Source organism: Tetrao urogallus (genome assembly GCF_951394365.1).
Source record: "Tetrao urogallus genome assembly, chromosome: 19".
In the NCBI taxonomy this organism is placed as follows: domain Eukaryota; kingdom Metazoa; phylum Chordata; class Aves; order Galliformes; family Phasianidae; genus Tetrao; species Tetrao urogallus.
In genome coordinates, this window is record NC_136832.1 from 5,615,513 (window position 1) to 5,634,195 (window position 18,683).

At 45.4% G+C, this 18,683-nt stretch overlaps 1 protein-coding gene across 2 annotated transcripts; it reads left to right on the top strand.

Moving 5' to 3' along the window:
• Positions 1-1,675: 1,675 nt before the first annotated feature.
• MIGA2 (mitoguardin 2) lies at positions 1,676-13,269 on the top strand (the record flags this gene model as incomplete). Of its 2 annotated transcripts, none has more annotated exons than XM_079544645.1 (15): positions 1,676-1,771; positions 2,440-2,650; positions 3,765-3,877; positions 6,115-6,232; positions 6,449-6,588; positions 8,068-8,185; positions 8,361-8,461; positions 9,037-9,152; positions 9,584-9,656; positions 10,011-10,097; positions 10,703-10,801; positions 11,288-11,422; positions 11,835-11,888; positions 12,832-12,948; positions 13,069-13,269. In XM_079544645.1, the coding sequence occupies 15 exons, from the start codon at positions 1,676-1,678 to the stop codon at positions 13,267-13,269; spliced, it is 1,779 nt and encodes a 592-aa protein (XP_079400771.1). The 2 variants fall into 2 exon arrangements, with proteins under 2 accessions (XP_079400771.1, XP_079400772.1); XM_079544646.1 differs by having other exon boundaries at positions 8,071-8,185.
• Positions 13,270-18,683: the final 5,414 nt, after the last annotated feature.

An 18,683-nucleotide genomic window follows, 5' to 3' on the forward strand; every position in this document is an offset into this window, starting at 1 on the left:
GGCAGCGCACATCTGCGGGGGCTGGGTGGGCCGCACCGCTGCGTCGTGGGGGTCAGAGACGGGAACCCCACCGAGTAGAAGCGGTCCTAGAGGTGGGGGGGGGGATGCGCTGGGTGCAGGGAACGTAGGGATGCCCGGGGTGCGGACGGCTCGGGGGTCCCTGAGCTGCAGGAGGGCCCGTGGGGGCAGTGGGCCCGAGTGGTGCCCCAGGGATGCCAGGTCCCTGAGCGCCCAGAGGGGTGCAAGGGGCGTAGGGGTGCTCGGGGGTACGTTTGTGCGGGGTTATGGAGATTGGTCCAAGGATGCAAACAGCCCAGGGAGCTCTGTTTGCAGGGCTCCGGTTTACTGCAGTGGGGCATCCCGTAGGAGCATCCTGAGATGCCCAGGGGAGCAGGGCAGTGCTCGAGGTGTAAATGTTTTCTGGTAGGGCCAGCATTGCTTTGCCTTGAAGGACAAGGACAGGCAAGGTTTTCCTTGGCTTTGTGCTGCGTCCCCACTGCCAGTCAGGTGTAGTAACCTGCAGGCTGAACAGTGTCCCCCGGATTCTTTGCACTTTGCTCGTCTTTGTTCTGCTCTAGCCAAAACGTTACATTTAACCTTGTTCTGCAAGCTCCTGGTACTCTGGTCCCTTGAGACTGTTGCCAAATGTGGCTCCTTAAGGGGCTGTGCCAGCCCTGGAGGCTGCGAGGTGCAAGGTTGCAGTGCGGTGTGGTCAGGTAGATGCGGGGTTATCACGTGGCTTTAAAACGTGGGATGGGTTTCACTTGTCGGTGTGGGAAGGCACCTGAAAAGGCACCAGAGTGCAGCGTGGCAGGAGCGTGGCTGCACACGGGTAAGGGCAGTGTCTCCAAGTGCATTGATGTGAAGGCTGGCCTGGCTGGGAGAGCAGGACTAAAGCGTTTATAACTTTGTGGTGGTTAAAAGATACTTCTCTGGTTTCAGTGCATCTTTTTTTTTTGTACCTCTGTCCTTGACATGAAGCAGAGCCCTGCTTCCTGGCTTCCAGCACAGCCAGGAAAGCTCTACTAAACTCAGGTTGCTTTGAAACCTCCTGGGAGAAATTGCCAATTGTGAAATAAGCCTTTGCTAAGTAGCTCTTTACAGTGACAGAATCAAGGGCTAGCAGAGTTATGCTGATTAAGGTGCATGTGTGGTTATTTGGAATAATCGTGTTATTTATATGTGGGTTGTTTTTTTTGTTTTGTTTTGTTTTGTTTTACATGGGAGCTGCCAAAAGTTCTGTCCAGCCACATGCAGCCCATTGTAGAGCATGTGGAAATCTCTGGCACAGCTTCAGCTTTTGAGTGCAAGGACCGTGCTGCCACTATAGAGCAGTTTGTGAACCTTACCCCTGTACTTGGTGTGAGAAGCAACAATTGCTGCTATGGATGGGGAGATGCTTTAAAGCTCAGGTTTGGCTCTAGCAGCTTTGTTGCCCTGAGTGAGCTGGTGTGCTGTTTGTGAAGTGCAGTACAGGGAAGTACAGGCTGTGCGTTACCTTCACTCACCTGATTCTTCCCTCCTCCTTCAGAATTGCTGGATGAAGGCTGACTCCAGGACACTGAGCTCGATGTCAGATGAAAGCTGGATTTCCGTGTGAGTGGCTCGCGCAGCATCCATCCACAAGTGCCCTTCCCCTTCGTGACTCCTGAGGTGCTGAGGTCATCCTTTAGCCATGGCATTTAGAAGAACCGAGGGAATGTCCATCATCCAGGCCTTGGCAATGACTGTGGCAGAGATCCCCGTGTTTGTGTACACAACGTTTGGACAGGTACAACAAGAGAAAAGTCTTTTCCAGCTGGTTCCTTGGGCTTTGTCTCTGGAGATTGTCTGCCAAGAAAGAAGAAACTGTGTTAATTGAGAGGAATAGAGGCATGATGGTGGGAGAACCTGTCAGTTTGTTTAGTTTGTATGTAGGGGCCAGGGTAGTGAGGATGGATTTGGAGTAGGGTGGGAGAAGTGTTTCCACATCACTCTGTGGGACAACGCCTGAATTCCTTTCTTCTCTTTCTTCTCTTCAAGGGCACTAAGTGCATATATACAATTAAAGATTATTGGTATATTTTCCATTTGTAGTAATGCAGTGTTTGGGGTAGCAAAGGTCAGCTACATACCAGGGTTTCAGAGCTGAACCTGGGTGACTCAGGTCTCGTCTGTTATGGGCTGTTTGTGAATGTTACAGCTTGTTTTGGCAATGAGAATTGAGACCAGTTTCCCCAGGCTCCATCACATTGGTGCTATGCAGTTTCTCTCCTGTTAAGCTTCAGCTGTGTAGCAGATAATGGGAGGAGTCCTATGGGTGGGAGGGGAAATGCCAACGTACATTTCAGGTATCTCATCTTTACAACTGCTTAAAATTAAAAATACACATATATTAAAAGAAAGGATGGTAGACTTTGGTTTTTCATTGTTGCTCTTTCGTTTCTTTTGTGTTTAAAGTCTGTCTTCTCTCAGCTGCGGCTCTCTCCAGGCCTACGTAAGGTACTGTTTGCTACAGCTCTTGGGACAGTTGCGTTGGCTCTTGCAGCTCATCAGCTGAAGCGACGTCGTCGCCGAAAGAAGCAGATTGCTCCAGAGAAGTGTGGCTTTAAGCCTGGAGGCGTCACAGTGCCCATTCTGCCAACCAGAAGGGTCTCTTCTGTGAAGAAAGGTTGGTCTTGCAATAAAAGGGAGACCCCAAAACCATGTAGCAAGGGAGTGAATATTGCTGAAATAGTGTTCAAAGAAAGGGGATGTATAAGCAGCAGTGGGACCGTAGAACGTTCCTGGCAAGTGGGCAGAGAGGAAAGAAAAGTGATTTCTGTGCACTAATTGATGTAGAATTGAATTAGAGATCTGAAGCACAGTGCTATGAACACAGGGTTAGTGCAGGAAAGGGAGAGATGCTAAGCTCAAAACCCTTGTGACTGGGGGAGGGGAAGTGACGCTGAGGTTTTCCCTAAGGCATGTAGTTCCCATCCCCCTGCCCACACAAAGTCTATAGACTTGTTTTGCCATGCCTCCCTGATAATAACAGCCTGGGGCACACCATGACCTGGCTGCATATTGACTTTGGTGATGCCTGTGGGTGCTGTGTGCAGCTGCATCTGCCTGGGGCAGCATGGAGAGGGTGGTGGCCTAGCTGTGGGTCAGGAGTGTCTGTCCCAGCTGCTGAAGCTCCCAAACCATGGGCAGCTTCTTCACTCACTTGTATTGTTTGTTCAGGATAAGGCTGACCCAGCTCCTCATTAAGTGCTGTAGGGGAAAGAAATAAAACAAAACAACAACAAAAACCCTTGAAGCATGCTAAATAAGTATGGAAGCACCATTGTTTGTGCTATGTCCGTGTTCTGCCCAGCCTAAGGGAAGCTGGAGGAGTTTCTCCTTGATGCTTTCCATTTGTGCTTGCCTCCTACCATCAAAGGCAATGCAAGTTCATTCCTCAGCCTCAGGTCCCTTTATAGCAACTTGCTTTGTGTCTAGAACAAAATAGACCGTAAAGGAGACGTGACTCATTTCTAGGTATTGGATGCTGCCTTGCCTATCTGCGGTCACGCTTGACAGGGCAACATTCCTCTCCTTAAACCACAGCTGCAGTGAATCTCTTTTGCTTTGTGCCGGGTTTTCCTGTGACTGCTGTAGTTTCTCATGTGGACTGCACATTCTGTAGCTTGCAGGGTTCCCATGCCCAACAGCATTTGCTGTGACAGGAGAGCCTGTCTCCATCCTCTGCATGCACAGGCCACCAGGTTTAAAATCCTGTTTTTGTGTGACCTTAACTTCAGGATACTCCAGCAAGAGAGTCCAGAGTCCCAGCAGCAAAAGCAACGACACGCTCAGCGGGATCTCCTCCATCGAGCCCAGCAAACATTCCAGTTCCTCCCACAGCCTTGCCTCGGTAAGCACCTTCTCAGAAGGGTTGAGAGAAGCAGGGGTGACAGATTAGTGCATCTCTGTGTAACAAGATCACCAGGTCCATGTGCTTGTGCTGGCTGATGGATAACGCCAAGATTCTTGAAGCAGGAGAGGTTACGGTGTAACTGGAACGCAGTCTTGTTGTAATTCAACAGCGATGGTCTGGAGCTGTCTGAGGCAGGCATGCCTCCGGAATCACAGCAGAGTTTTTTCTGACCAAGAGCCTCAGGGTGTCTGTGGTCAGCAAGAGGCTGTGGAGGGACTTGTGTGTGGGATGCAGCCATGATTCCTTCAGGCTATCTATGCCCTTCTACAGGAGCAAGAATGAATTGTTACTGGAACTTGCAGCGGTGGGAAATTTGTTTCCTTCTGTAGTGGGGTGTTAGATGGACCAGCTCTTGTGTCATTGCAGCCCTTCTGCCTCTATACAGGCTACTCAAGGTTGTTCAATTTTTAAAACCACATTAACTTCCAAAAACAGATAGCTCTGTTAATGAAACAGCGCAGGCTGGGACACAGCCCAGTGGTTCTACGTCCTTCAAAGCAGAAGCTGTCACTGTGTATATCCACCTCTTGTGAGACCAAAGGCAGAAACACTGGGGAATGTTTGTGGCTTCAGGGCCTGTTTGATATCCTCACTGCTAAAAGCTGGAGCAACAGAAGGCACAAGTGAACAGCAGCTTCCAACACCGTGATGTGCCACAAAACTCCTTGGCATCAGTTGCAGGAGCACTTGTGCTTGGTGTTTCACTAGCAGTGCTGGGGAAGGAAGGAGAAAAATCATCTAGCCACAATGCAGGTACTGCATTATTTTTAGCACGCTCTGATATTTGAAGAACCAGAAAGCTGACAAAAATTTGTGCTGGCCAAAGTGTGTCTCCAGCAGGCGGCAGTGCTGGCACGGTGCTGGGTGTGCAGCCTGTCTGTTTTTCCCTGGGTAATTGGGACAGCATGGGATGCGCCTGTGCACGGCGCACTGTGCCCAGCCCTGGCCTCCTTCCCCTCCATGGACTCGCAGCCATTTAATTCCCCTTGGCTTCTCCCTTCCCGCAGATGCTGTCTGGGTTTTGTAATGCTGAAAGCTGTTTCTCTTGACATAAAAGTATCTGAATTCTTTTTTCCACTGCTGGTCCTTGAGTAATGATATTCACACTGAGAAATCTGTTCCAGTACCCCTTCACTGTGTGGCAGCTGAACTTCTGTGATGTTGTCCTCATTACTTTTATGTTACGTGATGGGAGAACAGCTCATCCTTCACATAGCTGCAGGTTCTGCCTGCTGTCTTGCCTGGTTTCCTGAGCTTTGTCACTTATTTACTAAGTCAGCAGCAGTGAATTGCTCTTTGCAGTCCTGGATCTCAAAGTGATTTATTACGACTCCACAGAGATGAATCAATGAGGGCATGGCTAGAACTGTCTATCAGCCATTTATTGTAGCTTTTTCTTTAGCATCAGGCTCACATTTGGGCATTTTATCTAAGTAATCTGAAAACAACTATGAAAATACTGATCATTGATTTTATCTGAACCCAGCTCTTTGTTTTGCCAGACTTCAGAAGATGCTTATGCACAGGGGTGAAACTTGAGCAAGCTGACAATTTGCATTGTGGATCTTAGTGCTCAGCCTTCCCGTGACAAGGTTTAGTTACAAAGAAAGAGCTGGAATTTCCCTTGGCCAAATTCCCCAGCTGTATTTTTGCTGCTAATCTGCTGCTTTTTTTGGAGTGCGGTTACTTCTCCCACTTCCAATGTCCTTCTGTATGGAAAGCTGGGGCTGACACAAACTTCGTATCAAAATGCTTGTGCTGTTGTAGTGTTTCCTTTGAAGTTTTCTTGGGCTGTTGCCTCCAGAGGTGCTATCCTACTTGTGCTCATAGTTGCACACCTCGCTGTTTCCTAATGAAGCCTCACTGTAAATTGGTGAGGGAAGGTATTTCCTGCTTGGATTTCTGTGCTTTCAAAGACACTGCTGTGGTGCCAGGTGGCAAAGAGCAGGATTTCTTGTGTCCCCTCTTAACAGCTCTTGGCAGTTGACAGCATGGTGTGAACCTGCATGGGAAGGGACTGGTAATTGTTCATACCATCCCTTACAAGGCAAGGGAGTTTTAATGCTGACCCTCGTGGAGATATTTCAAAAGGTATTTGCCTGCTTGCGCTGGGGGTTGGACTTGGTGATCTCTGGAGGTCCCTTCAAATCCCTACAATTCTGTGATTCCTGCAGATGGTAGCTGTGAATTCTTCGAGTCCAACACCAGCATCGGCTGGGATGTGGGAGGCCCAGGCCATGGGGGATGGTGGAGCCATCGGCGATTCCAGTGCAGAAAGCCTCTATGTTCAAGGTAAACAAACACAGGAGTTAAAATCACCCTCTGGGGTTGTTTATCATGGGAAGAGCAAAAATAGGGTGTGAAGTGGCATAGATCATCAGCAGCTGTATGTCTATGCAGTAGAGGTTCACCTTTGTGTTCTAATAGCAAGCTTTCTCCCATCCTTGGCTTAAACTCAGTCACCTGTTGGTTGCAAGATCTCAGAGCTTTCTTTGGTTGTGCTGCCAGGTATGGAGTTGTTTGAGGAGGCCCTGCAGAAGTGGGAACAGGCACTGACCATCAGGCAGCGGGACAGTGCTAGTTCCAGCACTCCTGTGCCCTGGGACAGCAAGAAACACCAAGAGAACTTGTCTGAGAATGCCTCAGAGGTAGGTCCCCCTCTTTTCTCTTGCATTTGGCAGCTGGGAAACATGCCAGAAGGCCAGACAAGATGCTAGTAGTAGTAATAACTAATAGGATAGAAGAAGAGCAAATTAAGGGCAGAGCTGGGCCAGACTGTTTAAGAGCTGTCTGCATCTGTGGCTTCCTTATGCAGTGTGAGTGGGTGATTTTTTATTTTTTATTTTTTTCTTTCTAATAAGTCTCTCCCCCTCATTCCTCAGCTTTTCTGCCCACCTTCCAGAACATGTCAGTCACTGTCATGCAACTGCTCAAGCAGCAGAGACTGCAGTAGGAAAAGGCTGTAACAAATGCAGTGCCTGAGAGAAAGAAAGAGCTTTTTGCCTGGCTGTGTTGTGTCTATAACTCTTTAACACGTTGAAAGTAGAGATCTTGGTAGTCACTCTCACTTCCTAGGGAGGTGAGTGGAGAAGCAGGATGCAGCTGCTTGTGTGTATTAATGACTAAAGCAAAGTAGCTGCTAAGAATGTCTCTGTTCACAGAACAAGTGGAGGGGGGAGATGTGTAACTTGTTCCACCTACAGAACAAGTATTTTAGGACAACGTCTTGTCTTGGACCTGATGACTGTGCTGGGCAGACCTCTGATAAAAGAGGAGATCCAAACTAAGAAGGCTCCGTGATGACTGACTACGAAGCTAAACAGAGCAGCTGTAGCTCAGGTTTGTGAAAGGAGCTAAACTCCAAACATTCCAGGAGTTCTCAGTGGTAAAAAGTGTTTCAAGGCTGTCATAAATAGGGCCTAGTGTAGTAAGTGTATTGGATATTTGCCTTCTGGAGTGGGTATTTATGCAAGTCAAATCTGCGTTCTTGCTGTTACTTTTTAAAGCATCCTATAGAATGGCTTGGGTTGGAAGGGACCCCAAGGATCATCAAGTTCCACCCCCCTGCCACAGGCAGGGCCACCAACCTGCATAGTGGTTCTGCTAACAAATCCAACATCAAAATAGATCCTGTGCTTCTTACTAATGCTTCTATCTACTGGGTGACATGTTCACACAGACACGGGGCATGACGGCAAGATGCTGTGTCTTATTTTCCTTTTTTCTTCTTGTGCTTACAGCAAGCTTTGCTTGTGCCCAGCACCTTAATCCAAGGACACTTATGCCATTATCCAGTTCTGGATACGCCTCTGTATTCAACACAGGTTCTTTGATATATGACTTCAGCCTAATTTCATTGAAGAGGGAATCACGAGTCAGGAGAGTTAAGTTACTGTAACTTGTAAACATACCTGTTTCTCTGGATAGCAGACTGAAGTTCTTTCTTTTTTAACAGGAATACAAAATTGTGAAGCTAAAATTCCAGAGGATTTGAATAGGCTGTATAGAAGCATTCCTCCCCTTACAATATTTGCTGTATTGTAGGATTGAGTTCTCTCTCTTTTTCTCCTTCTCTCTCTCTCTTGCATGTAATTTAATCTGTAAATTCTATGGCATTTATGTTCAAGGAGGAGTCTCAGAAAAGAGAGTTTGCTGAGAAGTTGGAGTCCCTCTTGCACCGAGCCTACCACCTCCAGGAGGAGTTTGGGTCTTCGCTTCCATCAGACAGCATGCTGCTGGATCTGGGTGAGCTGGGTGTGAAATACATGAGTTAAACTGCTTTTCTGTTTTTCTTTTCCACGAGCAAAGCAAAAGAGTGTTGGCAAAATGCTCTTATGAGGGTGGGAGAGAGAGCATAGTGACTGTAGGAGGAATAGTAGTCTGTGAACTCCAACACGTGTGGCTTCTTTATCTCCTCCAGAGAAGACTTTAATGCTTCCGCTGACGGACGGGTCACTACGGCTTCGGGCAGATGATGAAGACAGCTCAATTTCTGAGGACTCCTTCTTCTCTGCAGCAGAGGTAACTTAAGTTCCTACTGTGAGTAGCAGAGCAGCTGCTTGGAGGGAAGCCACAAAGACAGTGGAGCCAATCACATCTTAATAAAGGAAAATGATAAAACATGGAGCAACAGCACCAGATTGGATAGATGTTAGGAAAAGCTTTTTCATTAAGGTGATGGTGCAGCCTTCCCCGGAAAGATCAGGAAATCTCATTATGTGGAGGCTTTCAAGGCTTGCCCAGAACAAACCATAACTGACCTGATCTATGTGGGTAACCATTCTTCTTCAAGTGGGAGGCTGGAGGTCCTTTTCATCCAACATCTTGGGTCATCTTCCAATCTACTGTAGAAAACATGCTAAAACAGCTAGGAAAATGCTGTGTCTAATGTAATGTGGCTTGGTTGTATATTTTCAGGGAATACTGAGCTGTGTGAAACTGGTGGGAAGGAAAATATCTTTGCATGAAATAATTGGGGCTGACAAAAGTTTGCCAGCTAAAGAAGGAATGTCTTGCTTGAGTGCAGTCCCCAAGTATTCACAAATATTTAATGAGGTCATTTGTTTTTTTTCCCATGCTTCTTGCTACTGTTTCAGCTCTTTGACTCTCTTCACTTTGAGGAAATACCATTCCATCTATCAAAGCCAGTAGCAGCATATGAAGAAGCCCTGCAGCTAGTGAAAGAAGGGAAGGTTGCATGCCGGACGTTGAGGTGAAGTGCCACCTGGAGTTGTGGATGTTTGTGTCAGGGCTCCTTTGAGCAATATGAACACAATATTTACCTTTGAACAGCCCTATAAAAAGAATAACCCTTTGGGGCAGGAAACTCCTAGCATCTTTGTTGTTTGGACTCCTAGCATCTTTGTTTGGATTTTCTAGATTTTAGGTGCATGGTAAGAAAGGATATTATCCCAGGAAGTTAATAATAATAATAATGTTCTGTGTAGTGGGTTGCACAGTTCTATGCTGTGACAGCCTTTACAGCGATACTGTGATCCTCCAGAGAACTACACAAAGGAAAAACACACTTACTACTTTCTTGTAGGCAGAGCCTGGAATTTTTTTTCTTAGAAAAGCATAGTTGTTAGGGTCACAGATATTAGGAGAACTGAAATTTATGCATTCATTGCCTTTTCCCTCTAGGACAGAGCTCCTTGGCTGCTATAGTGACCAGGATTTCCTTGCGAAGCTGCACTGTGTCAGGCAGGCCTTCAAGGTGAGAATGGTTCAGTGAAGGAGTGTGAGGCTGGCTGTCCTTGTGGCTCCTGCATTGCCAGGGCATGTTGCCCCCAGCAGTGTGTTCTTTTACATCCATGTAGGACTGAAGTCTTTTCCCTCTAGAGCAAGTAAAAACAGAAACAGTCCAAGCTTCTGTTACTTAACTTTGTAATTATCATTGACTTGATTTGGAGAGGAATAAGTATCCCCTAGTCCCCGTGCCCAGCTTGAGTGGTGATTACCTGGCTGCTTCTTTGCTGATCTAGTGTTGGAACGTGAAAGCTTGGGAATTGCATAGCTGGCCAGAAGCTGTCACTCCCATTCATGGAGACTTCTTTTGTTCCCTTTGCAGGAGCTGCTGGAAGATGAAAGCAATCAACTGTTTTTTGGAGAGGTTGGGAAGCAAATGGTGATAGGATTGATGACAAAAGCTGAAAAGGTAGGAAGCTTGAAAGTGGCTTATTTCTCTTGTGGGCACAGGAACACTTGTTCCAGTGCACTAGACAAATTATGGACTGTAAAAGGAGAAAACTTCATCTGTATATAGGTGACCATTGTGAAAAGTAAATTGCCAATGTTTTTAGTCTTGTTCAACCAAATTCTCAGGAAAGAGGCTCTCTGCAGCTCCTGTCCACAGTTTGTCACTGTGCCTTACTACAGAGAGAGCAGAAGGTACAGAGTACATCATAGGAATATTCAAATACAGAAAAGGGAAATAATAATGAAACCTCTGCTTCAACCACATCATCTCCCAAGCAGAGAGATGCTTGCACAGTGTTAATCTTACTGGACTTGGTTTGTGTATAGGTGCCTCTAACCACTTCCTTGAAGACAGCTAAGTATGTGCTTTAAGTCACAGCTGAGCCTGGGGCTGTCCGTGCCTCCCACAGAAAAAAGTATTTCCATACAAAGTGTGTGTTGGCTGAAAAATTCAGCCAGTGGCATGTGTTGATGTTTGTTAGCTCAAAATAGAGAAGTAAGCCTTCGGTATGATGTGTCCACAACTGCTGTACCTTCTGAAGTGTTTTTTCTCTGCTCTTGCAGAATCCCAAAGCTTTTCTGGAAAGCTACGAGGAGATGCTGCATTATGCACTGAAGCCAGAAACCTGGCCGACCACACAGCAGGAGCTGGAGGGAAGAGGGGTTGGTAAAGACATTCTCTCTAAACGTTGGAGAGGAGTTGGAGAGTAATGGATATGTAGGAACAACCATGGAGTGAATGAATGGCTTCTGAAATATGATTACTTTGCAACTGTACGTTGTGAGGGAGGCCAGGGGGAAAAGTGCCTGGCTGAGTGTTTAAGCTTCACAGCAAATCTTGCTTTCAGCAATGTTAGCACTACTGTGTTTTGAAAGTAAAAATAATGGGGGGAAAAAAAACACCACATCCTCTTTCTGGAGGGCACAAGCTAATGTGTGTAGCTCTAAGATTTGCTTGCCCTTTCGACTGGACTTTTCCTGGACTCAGGAATTGGAAGCCCCTTGGTCAGCCCCTGTCTGGGGTTTGACCAGTGAACTGAATGAACACAGCTTCCTATGCTGGTGGCAAACACCGTTTTGTTGTTTCAAAGTCCATCTCTTTTTTTCTGTAAACCTGTTTCCTTTACAGACTGCTCTGCTCTCTGACAGGTGGTGTGCATGAGTTTCTTTGATATTGTGCTGGATTTTATCCTCATGGATGCTTTTGAGGATTTGGAGAATCCACCTTCCTCTGTGCTGGCTGTGCTGCGCAACCGTTGGCTGTCCGACAGCTTCAAGGAGACGGTGGGTTAACCAGGCAGTGCTTGTGTCCAGCAATGCCAAAGCTAGGAAAGATGATCATACAGCACTTTGACTGGCCTGGCAGAACAGTGTTTTCTCTTTAGAAACACCGTATTTTCTCGAAACTCTCAACAGCAGTCCTCTAGTAAATCAGCTATCTGCTCAAAGTCTGTATTCTGGGGCATGTGGCAGCTATGCCAGATTGTATTAGAGATCTTCAAAAACACTTTGGTTTGTCTGGAATGGATCTGTAGTGGCCAAACCTGCTTCCAGCTCGTATGGATTTTTCCTAACTAATTTTAGAGTTGTTGGCACAAAAGGGCCACTGCTTTGATGTTTTGATGGCAATGTGTTGGCAGGCTGTTTTCTTCAGAAGAGTAATCCCAGCAAATTATGGTCTCTTTGTTAATTGTAGGCCCTAGCAACTGCCTGCTGGTCTGTTCTGAAAGCAAAAAGGAGGCTTCTAATGGTAAGCAAGATTAATGAAGAGGGAAAGAATCAAATGCATTTGAAGCTGAAAAGATTTCACCAAGATCTTGGTGAAATGCAAAATCTTTGTGGTATAAGAATGAACTGAATTGCATTCTCTCTGCTTTAGAGTGCTGAGGTCCTGCTGTCATTTCTCTGTACCAGTGCAACATCAGTGTTTTACAGTTCTGTGTATATTTCCACTTTTTCTTAATAAGAAGATCCAGAGGATAATGTTCTCCATTTGTTATTCCCTATCCTTGCTCACGATCCCATAGGAATGGTCTCACTTGCTCTCTGAACTGTAGTTTGCCTGTTGGCAGTGCAGTGACTGGGCTCACCTGCTCTCCTGCCTCCCAGTGCTGACCACGGGCTACTTTGTGCATTTCCCTTAAACCTGCTGCTTTTTTAAGTACTGCAGCAAATGAGTTTGAGGATCTGGAGAACAGGAAGCTGCAACTGCACAATCCCTACTTCTACCACAGGGACTGTGGCCTCTGGCAAGTGTTCAGCTTCTATCCCACAGCTAGCTTGTATGACAGGGTTTGCCTTGTGAGATGATGCAAAGAGTAATGAGTACACTGGAAGCTGTATTGCCACGCAGAATCTCCATCTTAGCTATCTGGAATTTTTTGTGCTCATTCCTGGCATAGTTTGGAGATTGCAAGTAGAGTTGGTAAGGACTGCCTGATGGTTGCCTTCCATCTTCTTCTATTTATTCTTCTCCTGAAAGAGTAGGAACATAAAGATAGAAAGCTCAAGTCATCCTTCAAGAAATCTGATGGATAACTGTAATTCTGCAGGAAGAGAGATTCTTAAGCAGCTCTTCAGTTACTGAAGCACAGTGCTGGCATGGTAGTTCCAACTGTGGTAGTTGATATGGAACAAGCTGCTAATTCTGTCTGAGAACTGAGACCTACCAATTTTTCCCTTCCTTGTGGCAGGTACCAGATGGCTTTATCTCTCACTTCTACTCCGTATCGGAGCATGTCAGTCCTGTTCTAGCCTTTGGTTTTCTGGGGCCCAAGCAGCAGCTCGCTGAAGTCTGCAGTTTCTTCAAGGTAGGATGGCTTTCCTATAATACATATATAGCAGGCATACAAAATTCCTTATGGAATAGGTGGTACTGGAAGGTATGAGTGAAGGTCTCCTTACTGTAAAACTCCCTTTTATCTTTGCAGCACCAGATAGTACAATATCTGAAGGACATGTTTGATCTGGACAATGTGAGATACACAACAGTGCAGCTGCTGGCAGAAGACATCTTGCAGCTGTCACGGAGGCGCAGTGAGATCCTCTTGGGATATCTGGGCACAGAGAGCTCCCCTGAGATGAATGGCACACTTCCCATTGAAAATGAGCCGCTGAAGGAGCTCATCTGATGGCAATCAGAGGAGGAAAACAGTTTTGTACAAGGACTTTTTTCCTCACAGAATTGGATTAAACTACCTGCAATGGTCAGTGGTGGCCACAAGACTATCTCAACACACAGCAGCCTGGTGGGACCTTCTGCTTTTTGTAGCCAGTACTGTTTGCTGGATGGATCCAGGACCACTTGCCAGCTTATGGTTTGAATTTTGTCTTTGTTCCACCCTTCCGTACCTTTTATTGTTTTTAATGTGTCAGATAAATCATGAACTGAATGGGCTGAGACTTTTGCCAGTTTTCTTGAATAGGGCAACCCATGTACCTATTTGGCCTATGTGTTATCTGGCAGAAGGCTCCTCAGATGTTTATGGTTGTGTTGGAGGAGCAGGAACATCACTGGTAAATTTTCCACTTGACCCTTGGCTTCTCAAACAGGTTTATGTTGCTTTGGGATTTTTATTACTGTTATTTTTCTGCTGTGTTTCTACAGATATTACTGCTGATTTGACTTCACATATTTTAACACATGCAACATGACTAGCAATTTTTATCTTTTTTTCCCCAGGGAGGAAGTAGTAGTTCTGTAAAGCACTGAAGTAAAACACGGACTTTTGTAACCGATCTGTAACTCTGAGGAAGCTGGTCTGTTCCCTCCACATTGCTGTTCTTTGCAGGCCAGATGACTTGCTGTGCTGTGGTCATCTTTCCTTAGGAGATTGCTGAGGTCTCTTTGCCCTAAAGGCAAGTTATTGTGTGGAGGGGGTGGATTTGCATCCTGCCTGTGGACACACAAAGTCTTTAACATCCATCAAAGTGCCTTGCTGTATTTCAGAATTAGCCAGCAGCAGTTCTTGCTAAGTAAGAGGAATGCAGAGTGAAGTACACAAGCACAGGGAACTGGTGTAGCATGGTGCCTGTTCCTATTACACACAAGGCCAGAAGACAGATGGATGTTGGATGTATATACAGGAGAGACGGTGCAGGTACTTGAACTGGGATCAAGCTGCTAGAGAGGAAACTTTTTTTTTTTCTGTTTTAATACTTTGTTTATCCTAAGAAACACAATGTATAGTTTTGGTTATGTAGTAAATGCAGGTGTATATAGTGCTGAGATGGGCTCTTCTCGTGTGATGTGATACTGACTGCACAGCTGGCACCTGGAGCCTGCCTGGATCATTCTCTGAATAGGAGATTAGGTTAGGATAGCAGCATTTGAGTGTGCTAGGCTTGAGAAATTCATGGGGTTTGTGCAAGTTTTGCAATGATGTACTGAGTCCTCTGTGACTGTAATGCTGCAGATGAAGGCTGAAGGTGCAGCCTGTCCTTCCTCCTGTTTTTGTCCACTGAGGGTCTCAGAGCCCAGGCTCAGAGCGAGGAGGTATTCAGGGAGAAGAAAATGGGGACTTGGACAAAAACACGAGCATTGCTGTTGTTTTATTTTTTCCCCCCCTAGATTTGTTATCCCTTGTGTTCCAGGTAAAAGTGCAAGTCTGACAGCCATAGTATGGCGGGGGGGGGGAGGCAGAATGTAAGAAGTACAACGTGAGAGTTTCCATAGGAATGGAAAATCAGTATGTGCACTTGGAGAATAAAATTTTTCTTCCTCTTCAGAAACCTAATGTGGATTCTGTTGTTAAGGCAGGAAGTAAGCAGAGAAAAAGTAAACATGAGGATGTAAAAGGCATAAATAATGCTCCCAGGATGCTTGCAAGAGGGCAAGAGTAGAGCACGTAACATCTGTTCTGTAAACACATCAGACTGATGTGGCTTATCCTGGAGACAAGATTAATGCAACAAACAGGACAACATTGAAGCAGAAGTAAGGAGCAGCTGACCTGAGTGAGACTGTATTAAATAAGCTGTTATAGGAAGGATTTAAGAGAGCAAATGAAATGAGGAAAGGTCTTTGAGGTGTCCTGCTTCTGGCAGAATATACTGTGAGAAAATAGAGGATGTTGTATTAGTGTGACACACCTGTTGTACGTACACTGTGATTTGAATGTATGTTAAATTCTGGAAGCAAGTTACTTTGCCAAAAAATACTTTAGTGCTTTATGCTCTTGTATGGCAGGTTTGTAACAGAGTAACTTCAGCAGCTTTGTGTAGTGGTTTAAAGATGCTAAAACGTTTAGTTCAATGTAATAAGATGGACTGTAAATTTAAACAATCAGTGCTATTCATTTCAGATTTTTGTGTTTTATGTATATTTATTTACTACTTTGGGTGCCTTTAGGCCTTGGTGCTCGGGGCAGCCTGCCTGCTTTGTGTATGGGTGAGACCACTGGTGGCTCACATCACAAGGGAGGACACTACAACAGGGTCCTTGTGAAGCAAATGCAACTTGCATTGTAGCTTCTTAAACTATGAAATTGTAAATTCCTAATCAGTGACATGGAAGAAAGATAGTTTTATTACAGTTTTATTCTCTTGCTTAGCCCTTATTCCGAGTGGGATGTGCTGCCCTTGCAGGGAAGGTAAAGATGGATGTTCCTGAAGAACATCTGCAGCTTTTTGAAGCTTGAGTTCTTCCCTTCCACCTGCCAGCACTAAATCGTTCCTGCTCAAGCCAAGTATGCTTGCTGAGACAAACTATTTTGCCTGAGGAGAATGCTACGCTTTGCTACATCCCCCAACCCCCACAGCTCCTATGTCATTCCTGCCTGATCCCGTGTGGCTTTGGATGAAGTGCAAAACGTTCTCGGCACCTCTAGGCGGTACTGCTGAGACCAGTGGGTTCAGAGCCCTGACCGGAGGGGAGCCCCCTCCTGCATTCAGTTCCTTTCGGATGTGAGCTGGAGGCGTTGGGGCTGTTTCCACCGATCCTTCTAGAGCAGGGCTCGGCTGAAACGGCAACCACGTCACATTCACCTGCTTCGCAGGGCACAGCAGAAGGTGATGCCTCAACAGCTGTCTGCCTCCAGCTCTGTAAGGGAACAGCAGAAATTTTTTTCCCTAGCATATCGTGTTTAGCAAAGGAATCCTTCAGTATTAGTAGTAGATGAGATATGTATTTGGGGAGATCTCGAGAGATATTTGCCTCTTTTATAATGCACCCTTTTTCTCAAGGGGTTAAATCATTCTCTGCTGACACTTGTAAGATTTGAAAGGCTTAGCAGCTATGAAATAAAATCCTTTACTACTTTCTGATACTTAAACAGATTTGCATGACTCTCACTTTTTACATGGGAATTGTAACAAGCTTCACTAGCGCTCAAAGCACATACTCAGTGCTTCAGTATGTATGTACTAAACTGAATGGCTCTAGGAGGGGCTCTGTGATCTTTAAAGCAAAAACATATTGAAAATGAGGATTATTTGCCTTGTTTTATGTACAAGATCAGTGTGGCTTTGAAAAGCATGACTTGTGCTGTCTTAGGCAAGGATGTGAGGAAAGCAGGATTTTATTTACCCCTCTTCAGTTGAACGTTTCTCGGCCATATCTGAAACTAATGAATGTAAACTTGTGCCTATTTTTTTTTCTTGATGTTCTAAAGGTGTAAATATCTGTCTGTGTTTGGCTTCTTCCTTTTTTTTTTTTTTTTTTTTTTTGCTTTGTGGCTATTTTTTTTTTTTTTTTCCTAATACCTCTTATCTTAGGATGTGGGCATTACAAGTTGAATAAGTCAAATAAAACTTTCCTTCACGATCTTGGTTTTTGTTCTTTAACTATCTAGAGAAACCTGCTAGAAACTGATACCTTGGTTTCCAATACAGGTGGCAGTTGTGGCAACACCCTTCACAGGAGAGCAGTAGTATAAAGCAAAGTTCCTTTGTCTTAGAGTCAAAATGCTAAAGTCAGAGCAAGTGAATTCTCATAGTTTTGTTTGTATGAAATTCTACTCAATAGTCTACACCCTGAGATCCAACAAGCTATAAAATAAACATGACAACTCACTGTACTTTGAGCAGTGGGTGAAAACTCCAGGGCTTCATTTTTCAGATTTGTCTTTTTCTCTTGGTGGTTTGATTGTGTTTACATGTGGTGTGCATAGGATAGCTGTCTGGGATAGTGATAACAGATAATCTCAGTAAGGAGCAGAATCTCTTGGACATTGTCCAGGTTTCTTATAGTATCCTTATCAGTCTCCCAACCTATGTGAAAGAAAAGCGGAGTAAAGACTGTGGGCTGATATTCGAGATGACCATCTGCTGAGCGATGCAGCAAACTCATCTTATTCCTCTGAGGCAATTGCACTGTGTTTAAATACTTCCCTTTTCAAACGACACAGAAAATAGATTGAATCACATAGGTTGCTTGCTTCCACGGTGACTGAAATTTCAACCATATGCTTAAATCTATTAGCATTAATGCAAGCCTGTCATGAACTGTGATATATGCAAATAAAATGTTCATGAATAGGAGAACTTCTGTCTCTTGCCACACCCAGCATGTGAGCTGAAAGAGTTAAAAAGGGGTTTACCTTGGTTTCCATGGTGTCAGACTGTATACTCATGACATCTTCAGAGCAGCTTTGTGCTTTCTTATGCTGATGGAACGGAGCAAAGGCTGCTCTCTGTATTGACACTTTCTTCTTATCTTCAGGAAGGAGTGGGTGAAGGCAGCAATGAAGCCCACAATTTTCAGTGCTTGTCATGGTACATAGATCAAATGTAATCCACTCCGCCAGCACAACTCTATATTCAAGAGCTGGGAAAGGAGGAGATTTATTTAGCTCGAATAGTGAAAGCAGTAAATCACTCACGCTCTCTTATATCACTCTTCTGAAACGAAATGAACTTCTGCAGTAAATATTTTCTTTCTTTCCAAAATAATGAGTCTTCGATGCTATTTTTCTCGCTATGACAAGATCAGTGCCAACCTGAAAAGCTTTCAAAATGAATTGGATACAATTGCTATTTGAAAACTGCAGGAAAAAATGTGTTCAGGCCAGGATAGCCCAGTCCTGATGTATAGGAGACAACCCATCCCCTGCCTCTTGCCTCTGTGTGTCACTTCCTGCACTGCTCTTGTGCACTTTTAATATTTATTTTTAACTGTAATCAACTTTGGCTCGCTCTTGAGGTATATTTGCCTTTTGTGAGCTCTTTTTGTCTGTATTCCCTTCTCTGTGTGTCCTGCTTTGTCCTCGGGCTCTCCAGGTAAGCGTAGCTCTGTGACCACATAACGGGACCGTTCATTTTGATTGGGTCTTCAGTACTAAAGGAATTTTCAGCAGAGCTCTCACCCTGTGCCCGCGTAGTGCAAAATGAAACGTTATGCTTTAAGTAGTGAAATGATGCAGTGCAGCTGCAGCAATCTCACTTACAACACAGGGGACGGCCTGTTCCTCATCCACGCGCGCTGCCGTCAGGAGCTGAGCGGGACGGGGCGCCTCAGGTCCCACACGGCCGCTTTAAGCGTCCCCCGCCCGCAAGCCCCTTCCTCAGCCCCCCGCGCCAACCGCCACAGCCGATTGGCTAAGAGACG